Here is a 13,142-nt window from a genome sequence, read left to right as displayed (position 1 = left end):
AACAGGGCCTGGTACGGCTTCGGCAATGAAGGAACATCTTAGCCATTAATACTCATGGCTGAGGAAAGCTAAGAGACTGGGTTCTCTTGAGGGAAGGCATCCCTTAAGTCCAGGGGCGTCTAGGAAGGGATCAGCAGGATTATTTCTGGCCATTCGCAAGACACAGGGTCGGGGAGGATGTCCTCACGTGCTTGGTTCCTGATGCCCAGGAGACCTCTCCGTATTATTAAGACTTCAGTGAAATGTCACAGGAGGGGGACATTCTGCTGCTTCCTGCTGCACGCCACGCTCTTTTCCCTGAGTCATTGCTCTGTCCTTCTGTTCCCACGCCCACGTTAACTCCTTCGGAACCAGACTTATTCTGGGGGGGAGTTGGGGTGGAGACAGGGTTGCTGGTCGGCCAGACACTTGGAATCCCAGGTCCTTCTGCCTCCGAGGAAGGTCTTTCAGGTCAAGGCTGAACCATTCCCCTGGTGATTCAGTGCACAGTGGCCGTTTCTCGTCATTCCAAATTTATACATGAAGTGCATTTAGAAATATGTCCCTGTCAGAATTAAATCATTAAAGATGGGAAATAAAAAATGCCTAAAAACTTTGACTCAGCTTTCTGGAAAAGGTCTTTAAGGCAGCTTTGTTACCATGACTACAGCAAGGTTCCCACCCACCATTCTCTCACCGCCAGCGGCCTAGCCTCCACTGGAGTGGGTAGGTTTTTTAAGTTAGAATGCTGACCTGCTGTCTCATCTCTGAAGGACACTGAATCCAGCCAGCATTTCTCAATTTTTCTCCCCAAGTGCCTTCATTGAAAGCCTCTGCTGTTGACAGATGTGTCTGTTGTTTGGAACCTATTAAATTTCCACCCCTTGGATACAGCCACTGAACTCCCATTAACTCTGGAGGGAGTCGGTGTGTTTGTCACTGGGAACGGAATTGGGGTTCTTATGTTTTGCTCAGACTAGAAGGTTGGGATAGATAGGTACAGGCAGCCTTGGGTCAGATCCCTCTGCTCACCGAGCCAGACCCTGCTTTTTTTTGTTTCTCAGTGGCCCTGGGCAAAACCGCCCCCGCCCCCCAGCTCTGAATGGCTTATGAGTATATTCATTTCTAATAATTCTTTCCCCTTCTTTCCCGTGGAATTAAACAATTTCAAAGATAACAGATTGTATGATCCTCTGGGGCTGTAGCTTTTTACTCGTTAGAGGTGATGACATCTTTGAGAAGGTGAAGTAGGCCGTGGCCCCTCTTCCCAGGGAACTGGACCCACATCCAGAACCGCGGCAGGTGGATCCTGGGTCCCTGATGCACTTTCATAGACTCTGGGTAAGAACCGGTCTGATCTCTTTCTCCACCTCTCCTCTGGTTTTACAGATGTGTACAGATGTGTCCCCGAGGCCCTGAGAAGTAGGGAGAGTCGCCTGGGGTCATCTGTTTTCATTCTTTCTCCTTGTCTCCTTGCTTGGCTTCTGTTTCCCCAGTCCTGCAGCAACTCTGCAGGTAGCGGCGAGGAAGCAGAGGAAGACCGGCTCACAGGCGTCGAGCAGGACTCTCTGGGCTTGAGAACTCAGACTCCACCCCCTAGACACACACCCTAGAGCATCTCCAACTAGCCTGGGTCCGAATCCTTCAGGGGGCTGGTTAAACCTCAGATGACTGGGTCCCACTTCAATGTCTGATTCTGTAGCTCTGATGTGGAGCCTGAGAAGGTGCATTTCTAGCAGATTCCTATGTGATGCTGCTGGGGCCAGTGTAAGGATGGCACTTTGGGGATGACACCGTCCTAGGGGAGCTCAGCTACAGGCAGTTAACTGCCCAGGGCGGAGCTGCAGCCCCTTCTGGCTCCTGAGTTTGATGAGGTGTGGGCTGGGCTGGGTGTTCACCCGCTGGGCTCTCCGTGCGCCTGCTCAGCGGTTCTGCAGGAGGCTCCTGGGAGGGATTGGGACGTAAGTGGGGTGCTTTCAGTTGTCACAGTGTTTGGGAGCACAGATGGCAGCCGATGGGAGGGTGCTGGGATTGTCCCTGTCCCTTCCAAAAAATCTAGCAGTGCCCCATCAAGAAACATCAAAACACGACAGTTGACCCTTGGACAACACGTGTTTGAACTGCTCGGGTCCACTTATACGTGAATTTTTTTCAGTAAATAATAGTACCTGTATTTTCATGTTACCGATCTTCAAGTGTGGGGTAGAGTTTGTATTTGATCACAGTGTATGGAATCACAAAAGCTAGGGTCTGCTTCCTGATGCTGTCCAGACGGTTTCAGCTTCCTGCCCTTGGGTGAGGTGTTTATCAGTCCCTTTGTTTCTCAGACAGAGATAACAGTACTTGGATTTTCGGCTGTGAGGGGGTTGAAGCCCCAACAACCCCTGTGGTGTTCAAGGGTCAGCTGTACTTGGGTTTTTCCGAACCTGGTCCGAACTTCCCACTGGCCTGAGTTTGCTCACGAGCTCTCCTTTCAAAATCTGTTCACACACGGAACAAAACATACAAAATCAAAACCTTGGCCCACAGGCTTTCAATTTTTGCCCGGACAGGTGCCATTTCTTCTGGGACACATCTCCTTTGAGCCCCCCTAACACCTTTCTTAAACACCCATCCTCTGACATTTGAGAAAAGTTACTTGAGTAGATTAAATCCAAGGAAAACAAATCACAGTTTCCTTCCTGGGACTGACAAGCCCACAGCAGTCAGCCCCAAGTCTGTCCATCTGGTGACATTTTTTATCCTGAATCACGCTTCAGTCATTTGCTCATTACTGGCTTTGGGTTTGTTTTTTTAATTTTTTTTTAATGTGACATTGGACCTTCTAAAACACTTCATTTAAAAATTTTCTTATTTTGATAACATAGTCTAGACAACGTGATAAAGTACACGAGGGAGAACAGTGAGAAATAACCCCTCCCCACTCCCTGCGAGTTCTCCCCCTGAGGGTGACCACCGGTCCCCACTGAGAGCTTGTACTTCTGTGTTCAACCAGGAATATATATAAACATGTTTTTGGGGGGCTATGTGTCTTGGTCCATTAATGGTGTTACACATGCATTGCCTTGTTTTATATGGTGTTAAGAGAATGTTCTAATTTCATTTGCATGTCACTGTCCAGTTTTCCCAGCATCCCTTATTGAAAAGACTCTCTTTTCTCCATTGCATATTCTTGCCTCCTTTGTCATAGATTAATTGATTGTAAGTGTGTAGGTTTATTTCTGGGCTTTCTATCCTGTTCCATTGCTCTGTGTTTCTGTTTTTATGCCAGTACTATACTGTTTTGATTACTGTAGCTTTGTAGTATGGTCTGAAGTCAGGGAGCATGATTTCTCCAGCTCTGTTCTTCTTTCTCAAGATGGTTTTGGCTATTCGGCTATTGGTTTCCATACAAATTTTAAAATTATTCTCGTTCTGTGAAAAATGCTATTGGTGTTTTGAGTTGTTGAATTTTTAACCTGATACAGAAGCTTGGAGATAGTCACATGTCAGTTTGTCTAGAGGCACCTCATTATTCTTCATGGCCATATCCCACTGTGAGTTATCAGACCAGCTCTCAATTTGTGGACGTGTAAGTCCCATCTAGTCTTAGGTATAACATGCCACACTGCAGCTGAATCCTCTTGCACGTCCTCTGCTCGCCTGTGGCCTTGTCTGTAGAACGTGTTTCCAGGAGGAGGTTGCTGGGTCACAGACCTGATAGAGAAATTGAGAGTTTTCACGTATGATGGCAAAGCTGGGTGAGGCTCCCTGAGGGAGTGAGGGGAGGTTCTCTCTGGGGAAACATGCCAACCCCAGGCTACATCTTTTTAGTGTGTTTTCTCACTAGTGAGGTGTGTTGTGCCTCGGGGCCAACCTTTTGGGCTTTTGGGGGCACCATTTTGCTGTCTGTGGGATGGTCACCTGAACTATGGAGTGTCTTCTCCCTCCAGGTGCCTGTGGTTAGCATTTAATTTCCCCTCTGGGGCTGTGTCTCAGGGTAGTACCCTGAACATTTGTTCAGGATTTTCCTGAAGCCCGCTGTTGAGCCTGGAGAATTCCCTCTAGTGGATCGGATTTTGCAAAAGCAATCCATTATCTTCCTTCATGAGCCTACTGGAAGGTGCACCACCTTTCTGTCAAAAGTAAACCACTGGGAGGCCTCGCCGGTGGCCATACTGGGCCCTGTTGAGCTGCCCCAGCGGCTCCTGTCCAGACACAGAGGACAGTGACACACACAGCCTGCATGCTGGGACTTGCCCGAGAGTTAACCCTGGAGTGGGAACGCCATCAGGCTATCTTGGTGGAGAGTCATCCTTCCGGACTCCTCATCCCATCCCACCACCTCTGCTCTCAGCATAGCTGCCTCCCATTCTGGTGCCTGTGACTTTCACTCCACTAGAATCGTCCCTGATCTAACAAGACAGCCGTCGGGCATGGAATGGATTCAGATCTTTGCAGGTGAAGATTGGATGGTGGTGGAAGTGTAAATGTGTTTAAATGAGATGCTGGGAGAATAGGAATAGAAAGGCACAGATGGTCAGAGTAGGGTTGGCATTTTTCAGACGCGAATTGGTGAGCGTGTAGTGTTGATCTCTTTGGAGGAGTGTCACAAACTCGATGCCTACTGGTGACTTTCTGGTGCGTGGGGTATATTCTTTTTCCATAGTTAGACTTTGTTAACCCAATACACATGAATAAATGTCTTCTACAACGAAGTATCTGCCTTCATTTTCTTGAGGTGTGTGGTCTATCTTTTCTGGTTTCCTGCTTTTGTCATGGAGCAAGGGTGTGGAGAAGAAATATTTCTTTGGGATAAGGACAGTACTGATGGCTGTGTGACAGCTCATGGCAGCTGGGTCATGGCTTCATCAACAGGGACACAGTGGGGAAGGTTGGGGATTGTGGCAAATGAAGGGTACCTTCCCATCTAAAACTGGCTGGCTGGTATTCAGCTCTGTCTGTTCCCATGAGGCCCTGCAGGCCCTGATTTTTTAAAAAAATTTTTAATGTTTTTTATGATTATTTTATTTTATTATTTTATTTTATTTTTGGGGGGAAGGTAATTAGGTTTACTTATTTATTTGTTTTTAGAGGAGGTACTGGGGAGTGAACCCAGGACCTTGGTGCATGCTGAGCACACACTCTACCACTTCAGCTATACCCCCCGCTTTTTAAGAGAAGCCCCAAATCTATTGGTATTATGTGAAGGTTCCCAATTTTTATATTATGGCAGTGAATTAAAATTTTTATAGAAATGTCACATAGGCCAAAGAAAGCCTGTCTGACCTCTGAGACAGGCAATGGAGCGGCGGGAGGTAAGTGTGTTTTAGGAGGAAGAACACTAAAATGGCATTGGGTTTGGGGACAAAGTGGGTTGTGTCCCCCGTATCCCCTTCCTGCGGGGTCTCGTCCTCCCTGACTGCTTTAAACTACGTGATCCATTGTGTCTCTTTCAGATCCTGGCTCCACAGAGAGAACAGCCCAGAAAAGAAAGTTCCCCAGCCCTCCGCATTCTTCCAATGGCCACTCGCCCCAGGACACATCAACAAGCCCCATTAAAAAGAAAAAGAAACCCGGCTTACTGAACAATAACAATAAGGAGCAGGTAAAGGGCCACCGGGACTGGCGTCCACACCTGCGGCTCTCTGCGTTTTTCTAGCCACCGGTGTGCTTGGCTTTTAGCAAGCTGCCTTGCCCCGGCTGTTATTTGCATAAGACAAAAAGGACAACTCAAAATGGGCCTGTGTAGAAATTTCCAGCAGGTTTTCAGATCTCTTTTGGGGACAGGGCAGTGACCCAGATAAGATAAAGATACCATCCTCTAGGATTTGGGGATTTTCCTTGGGTGTCTTTTTTTCACACTTTAGGACTGTTTCCCCGTGTGGCCTGGGGATGCTTCCCTGCTGGGCCACGCCCGGAGGACAGTGCTTAGCTCTGCCTGGAGGTGGTTGTGTGGCTGGAGCGTGCTCCCTTCTGGTCTCAATTTTCTCATCTGTAAAATAATGGGTTAAGGTCAGTGGTGAGAGGAAGCTGCTCTCTCTGCCCATTGCCCACCTCGACGTTGGTAGTTGGTCGCCATCCTTTCTCATAGAGCGGAGTCCCTGGCAGACCCTACCCTCCCTCTGCAGCCAGGGCCAGTCAGCTAGACGTGAGAGTCTGTTCACCATCTTGGGTCTTGTCTAAGGAACCTTCTAGTTCTACAATTCTCTGATGCAGGCTAGCGACTCTTCTGACTTAAAAAACTGAGAGATGCTTTCGTGGACCATGAGGTCAAGTCTCCTAGTGCTGGAGGAAGTCAGATGCCCGGAAGCTCTGATACCATTTGAGCAGGGATTCCTTGGGATGTAGTGATCCGTTTGTGCAGATCATGGATGCTGAAGTGGGCCCTGGGGACTTGAGGTTGAATATAAAACAAGATTGTTGCTTTCACGGGAGGAAACCTAGCAACGGTTAAATGCCCAGGACTGTGAGAGGGGTATGGTTCTGTGCACGAATCTATTTTCACTCTCAAAATTACATAGTGAAATGCCAGCTCTGCTTTTGCTGTGTGGCCGTGGGCAAGTTAACCTCTTTGTGTCTGGTTTTCTCATTTACTGAGATGGGAATTACGATACCACTGCTATGAAACCCACAGGGCTGTTGTGAAGAAGAATTGAGCTAAATAACTACGACTACTGCTACTTTTATTGTTAGTTTTAAAAGTTAATCCAGGGTCTACACTAAGTGGAATAATCACACAGACTATCCATGAAATAATTAAACAACAGTGATAGAAATGTTTGAGGCCTGCATGATTCAGTGTGATAGTCACAAGCCACGTGTGGCCATTGAGCACTAGCAAAAGAGGCAAATATATACAAGGAACTGAATTTTTAATTTAATTTAAATTTAAATGGCTACCTCTGGTTTGTAGCTACCATGTGGGACAGACAGCCCAGATTTAATGAGTTGGGAATCTCATTATAGTAGAAGAAACTGGTGGGTTCTTAAGTAAATTTCTGAGGGGACTGCAGTTTGAAAAAACAGAGTGTTGGTAATAATAATAATACTAAAAGCATTGCTTACAGTGTGCCCATCCTATTGTAAGCCTTTTTCTGCATTAATGTTTATAATAACCCCATGAGGAAGGATTATAGTTGTTTCCATTTTACAGATGAAAACACAGAGGTTCAGAGAGGTTAGGTCACCTCCCCAAGGCCTCAGAGCGAGTAAGCTTAGGTCTGTCTGTCTGTCTGGCTTGAAGCTGGTGACCACCCACTCCTGCCACCCAGGAGTCATCCCATATCTGTTGGACTGGAACACTTAAGAAAGGAACGGGAAGGCCATAGATAATCCCCAGGTTTTAACTTTGTCTGTCATTCAACTTCTGGGGCAAACCCTCTCTTACCAGTTCCCAGTAAGTCACGAAGCAGCATTGTCCCCTCTGGAAAGAGATGGTCTCCTAGTGCCTCCTCTGTGTGTGCACACACGCACTCACGCTTTGGGAGTTCCTCCCTGTACTGGAAGAAGTGGCTTGCATCTCTTTCTAGAAACTGATCAACTTAGGCAGTTCACGCATTTTCTTCTCTCCTTTCCTCATCTATGTGTTAATACCACTCGTGTAACACTGAAGCCTTGTGACCAGAATGGTGTGTTTGCGAATCTTGGTCCCCCTCTGGACTAGCAGCCTCAGAAAGTGGCCAGTGGCTGCTGTTGCCCAGACTTGGACACAGGGTAGGAGCTCATGAATGCAGAACACACTCTGGCTGTGGAGCAGAGCAGAGCAGAGCAGGGGTGCCTGGACACAGGGCATGACGGTGGTTCTGAATAATCAGTCACCGTCAGAACGGATAGAACCATGGCCCCGGAGGGAAAGGGTTCCACACCTGGAGACCTGGCTCCTTCTAGCCCCACTGCATCTGGGAAGCTCACCATGTGACCTTGTCTGTTGCTTTCCTATCTCTGAGCCTCAGTTACCTTGTAAAGTAAGGATTGAAATTCTAAGGTCGATTGTAGGTTTTTGTTTTTCACATCTCAGACTCCCTAGGGCTGAATGGCCAGGAGTTGGCAAAGGAGAAATAGCCTTCACTGCAGAGAATAGAAATTCCTGACCCTTGACCCCATAATTCATTCTAGCATATAATGTTTGCATAGAAGGGGCAGTCTCCCTCACGCACAATCTGTTTTCCGAAGGGGAACTTAAATTCTGTTAAAAAAAAAAAATTCTGCCTCTTTTTTCTTTTCTTCTCTTCCCTTTCCATTTTCTTTCCTCTTTCTTTTAGAATGAAAAGAATTTTAAAAATTAGGGAGTTAAAAGCAAAGTGTAGGTTTGCGTATGTTGGGTTTTACCAATGCAGTATAATTTCTGTTAGTAACTGACATTTGAATGAAGACCATGAGATTTCAAATAACAACTTGTATTTCTGGGCTCCTATAAAAACTCAGAAAAATCCAGCAGTAAGCTGGAGTTGAGTAGTGCCTGGGCTGTATAGACACAGGGCCCGTGTGCTCTGGTTTTTCGCACTCCCCACCCCTCCCTATAATGTTACACACTGCCAGCTTTGCTCTCCCTTCTGCCTCTGGCTCTTTTAGGTGTTCAAGTTCTTTTGATTTTTTGCAAATAACAAGACTTTACACCCCCTTCCTCTTTTTCTTCACTCTACAATTCTTTTTTGTGTTCCAATGTTCTAAGAAGAAAACCTTTGTAGCCTAAAAATACCAACCTCCCCCCACGTGTTTTTTCCCATTTTTCGTAGAGACCTTTTATTACAAAATGGAGATAAAGATTAAGTTTTAAGGTTTCACCCATTTTTTCCTATATTGGGAAATCATGACTTGTAGGGGAATTTTAAGGGTTTTGAGAAGAACTTCAAGACACATCTATTTTTAGGGTAAAAATCTAAAGTTTCTGATTAAAGTTTTTTACAACCCTCTGTCCAGTAAGGTTTCACCTTTTAGGAAAGGTTTGAAAACATACAGGCGCTTTTTCTTGGGACTGGGGTGGAAAGTTGCTTCTGGCATTGTGTAGAGGAGGATCAGGTTGCTAAATGTCCTGCTGGGGCAAGAAATACCTTGTCCCAAGGGACGTTAGGGCCTTTACTGAAAAATACCAATTTAATTTGTAGTTCTTGGGACATTCTGAGTTTGAGAGTCCTTTGGGGAGGTTGTCCTCTCCCCTCCCCCACTCCTCCTTTACTCCTCTGCCCCTCCCTTCTTCCTTTTTCTTTCCCTTTTCCCTTTGCTTTTCTTCTCTTTTCTTTCTCTTTAAAGGATTGAACAATAGTCTGCTAACAAATTTATGCCAGAGGGCCTCAGGTATACCTTTGATCGAACATGGCAAAGAAACGATGGGGCCCCTTCATCCCCTCTGAGTGCAGGGGTACACGTATAAATCGGAGGGCTAGGACTTACTTTGTTGGGCATGGGTTGTCTTAAAAACTGGGACATTTCACAGACCCTTGTTGGGTGGGGGCAGTGTATTAACAGCAGAGACAGGCCAAGGGACAGACAGCAGGGCTGCGGGCTGCGCGCTCCTCCCTGAGCCCTGGCGGCCTGGCCCCACTGGGTGTCGGCCTGGCTGCCTTGATCACGGGAGCTGAGCGCCCTTAAGTCAGGCAGGAGCTCTGCCCCTCCCCGCTGTCCCGCCGGCTCCGCCGAGGCTGGACGCCAGCATTGTGATTCCATATACTGCAGGGCTGAACAGCTTTTCTTACGACAGAGACATATTCTGCAGAGAAACGAAAGCTGAGCGAGGACTCTTCATCTCTGTTACCTGTGTGGCCCCGGAAGGAATTCGAGTTTGTGGTCCCCTCCCCTCGTCCCCCAGCCCCGCAGACGTGTACCCTGTGCTCACACCCAGCCCCATCCTCTGGTTTATGCAAACCAGGTGTGGCCCGGAGCCCGTTTTTGTGAATAAGGTTTATTGGCCCAGAGCCACATCCTCTCCCTTCCATATCGTTGAGATTGCTCTTGCTCTCCTGTGACAAGGGTTGAGTAGTTGGAACAGAGATCACATGACCTGCAAAGCTTCAGTGACTTACTATCTTTAAATAGCCCTTTTATAGAGAAAGTTTCCTGGCTCCTGGTGTAGACTGAGGTGTTCCAGAAGCGGACGTGCAAGCCTGTGTATTTTCTCACAGAGCCAGCCGGTGGAAGAAGCAGGGAAATGAGAACGTTTGCGCTCCGAGCCTGCAATTACCCCGTAACAACACAGGTTGTAACTTGTTTGCTTTACCAGCAGGCTGGGAACACACCTTGTGCATGTGGGGGCGACAAACCCTAACTTATTTTACCTGAAATGATTTGCCTTTCCTTTTAAACGTTCCATATCTGTTATCAGATGATTTTTACGGAGTAGGAAACACTTCGAAGCAGCAGATAAGGCAGGTATCTGATTGACAAGGAGATTACCAGGCGGCTAGTTCTCAGCACCAGCTGCTGCTTCGCTTCAGGAAAGGGTGAAATCTGAAAAGAGTAGAGGTCAGTCCAGCCCTCACTCCTCACGGTCCTCCCAGGAACGCCACCCCTAGCCAGGTGGGGGCCGGGGCAGGGATGTGGTGGGAAACTTCACTCATGAAGTGGCAATATCTCTGCTTCTATTTGATGGAAAAGACTTAGGTTGCCGGCTAGGGAGATGACCTGTCATATTCGATTCTTCTCGTTTCATTTAGGTCTTAATGACTCTTCCTGGCCTATTATTAACTTACTAAAAGGAAGTCAGGCCCTGAAATATGGCTTATTGCTATCTTGCAAAAGCCACAAAGCATCCTGGAAGACCCCACTCAGGTTAGAAATAGTTCCTGCTTGCTTGATGTGTACAGTTTATCTTTCAGTGGGAATTCCTTCCTCCTCCTTCCCCTCCGCCAATCCCCCCTTTAACAACCCCCCCACCCCAAAGAAACTCGAACACCCATTTTCCTAGGCGGATAGCAGGTCCTCTACATTGGTGGCTCTCAACTGAGGGTGGCTTTGTCCTCACCAAGGGACACTGTGCAGTGTCTGGAGACATTTTTGGTTATCACACAGTTTTGTGAAGCGAGGGTGCCACCAGCACCTAGCCAAGGCTGATGCCATTCACCCTAAGTGCCCAGGACAGCTGTCTACAATGAAGAATTTTCTGGCCCAAGATGTCATCTGAGTCGAAAACCCCTTGCTCTGGATGCTGGTATCTTTCCATGTCCCCTTCTGTTATGTTTCTAGTTGTCTTTCTAATTTTCAGATCTTTTCTCCCCCCTCCAGCTTTTTGCATTAAGCAGAAGGTATTTTGAGTTATAGAGAATGTTCTCTGAGGGGGTCACTTAATCATCAGAGTCTTTTTTGCATCCAGCATCATCTTATGTGGGGCCTAGGGCTGAGAGAGAGTCCTGGGAGACCCAGGCTGGAGTCCTTGCTCTGGGCTTGGAGGGGGTCAGATAAATCTTTTTAATCTAGTTTTCTCATCTGTTCAGTAAGATTCGTGGTATCTACCCTGAGTATCTCTGTGGGTGGTTGTGAGGATAAAATGAAGGTGGTGTGTTGGAAAATGTAACATGGGAAGAATATCGTGACAATGATTTTGTTCTCTGGAAACCAAGTAGAGTTCTCTATGTTAAATGTTGAACTGAAACAGGGAAATAACTGTACTGAAGAATTACGCAGTCGCCCTAATAATAAGTCTTAGCTGTGTTCTTAGTAGAAATGATGGTAGGGGTGCTTAGAAGGACTGGTTCACAAAGATTTGCTAAATAAGCATCTGTGAGGCTCTTTATCAAGGAGTCTGGAAGTAGCAGGCATTTCGAGAACATTAAAACCTCATTAAAAAGACCAGGAGCAAGGTGGGGAGGGTAGAGCTCAGTGGTACAGCGAGTGCTCAGCATGCACGAGGTCCTGGGTTCAATCCCCAGTACCTCTATTAAAAATAAATAGATACTGGGGGTTCACAGTCCTTAAGGCAGTAGCCTGCTGCGATGCCCTTTGCCTGGCAAAACAGTAAAGCTGTTCTTTTCTACCCTCTACCCCACCCACCCCCATAAATAGATAAATAAATCTAAACCCAAACAAGAAAGCAAAAACAAAAACCAGGAGCAAGACAGGGGTGCCTGCAGTCTCGGCCACTCTTTTCTATTATCCTGGGGGTCCTAGGCAGTAAAAGAAGGAGGAAAGAAAAACAGTGTAAAAATATTCAGTGTGGACAAAGAAAACTACTGTTACTTAGAGATAAGGTTTTTAATCAATAAATTATTAGAACTGTTTATGTTTGAGGTTAGTATTAAAAATCTAACAGCCCTTCTATGTACCAACAATAACTTTTTAGGAAATGTAATAACAAAGAAGGTCCCATTCGCAGCAGCCACAAAAATTACGCAGTTCCTAACCCATATGTGAGCTCTTTACAGAGGAAACGGTAATGCTTACCTGACGGACAGGAAAGAAGCTTGTTAGACAAGGAGGTTTATTCAGAGGTAGGCACTCTGGTTATGGCTGAGCTGTTGTCCACAGAATCAAGGCTGAATGGGCTAAGTAGCTGTCTCAAGGTCACATAGCCACTTACCAGGTCATTTTGACACTAAGCACCAGACTTTCTCATGCTTTCTGAACAGGATTTCTTACTGGTTTCCAGTAGACATTTTCCTAGTGAGTTTCTTCTGAGGGACAGTATATGCTGGGAGGGTGGGTCTGCTGAATCGTATAAAATATCATTAGGGAAGCATTTCTCTTGCTTACTGCCATGAATTGGCCACCCCTCTCTCTCATCTTTCTGCCACTGTTGGTTCTCAGTAGGAAATGCAGCTTTTCTGCGAATACTCAGACCTACCCTGTTCTAGGGTCATGGTTTTAGGGAAGCCTCTTGTTGGCTCTGAGTACTTTATGCATTGGAGGTAGACTTAAAAACATGATCATTTTTGGTGACTCAAGTCCAATTGATCTACTCCGCAAAAGACTCCCAGGGCAAACTGCTATACTTTTACTGGCGTTGTATGTTTAGATTTCCTTACGTTGGGCTGTTAACCATATTAGCAATGTTAGTAATGGTGGCACTGTGTTAGACGCATACGTTATATGATCCCATTGAGTTCCAACCACAGTACCATGAAGTTAAGTATTCTCGTCCCCATTTTACAGATGAGAAAATTGAAGCTGAGAAGTTAATTAAGAGACTTGCCCTGAGTCGTGCAGCTGGTGGAGCTAAAATTTGAACCATTGTACCTGGGTTGTAGCCATTG

General features: G+C 46.5%; 1 protein-coding gene across 18 annotated transcripts in view; it reads left to right on the top strand.

The window, feature by feature from the left end:
• ZMYND8 (zinc finger MYND-type containing 8) overlaps positions 1–13,142 on the top strand; it is a 108,066-nt gene that overhangs the window by 28,867 nt on the left and 66,057 nt on the right. For all 18 annotated transcript variants that reach the window (XM_006187663.3, XM_006187659.3, XM_006187657.3 and 15 more), the window contains one exon: positions 5,418–5,566. In XM_006187663.3, coding sequence (XP_006187725.1) covers positions 5,418–5,566 — 149 coding nt within the window. The remainder of the gene's footprint in view (positions 1–5,417; positions 5,567–13,142) is intronic.

This window comes from Camelus ferus, chromosome 19 (assembly GCF_009834535.1).
Source record: "Camelus ferus isolate YT-003-E chromosome 19, BCGSAC_Cfer_1.0, whole genome shotgun sequence".
Lineage (NCBI taxonomy): Eukaryota > Metazoa > Chordata > Mammalia > Artiodactyla > Camelidae > Camelus > Camelus ferus.
The sequence above is the reverse complement of the archived record's forward strand: the minus strand, read 5'-3'. Positions and strand labels throughout refer to the sequence as shown.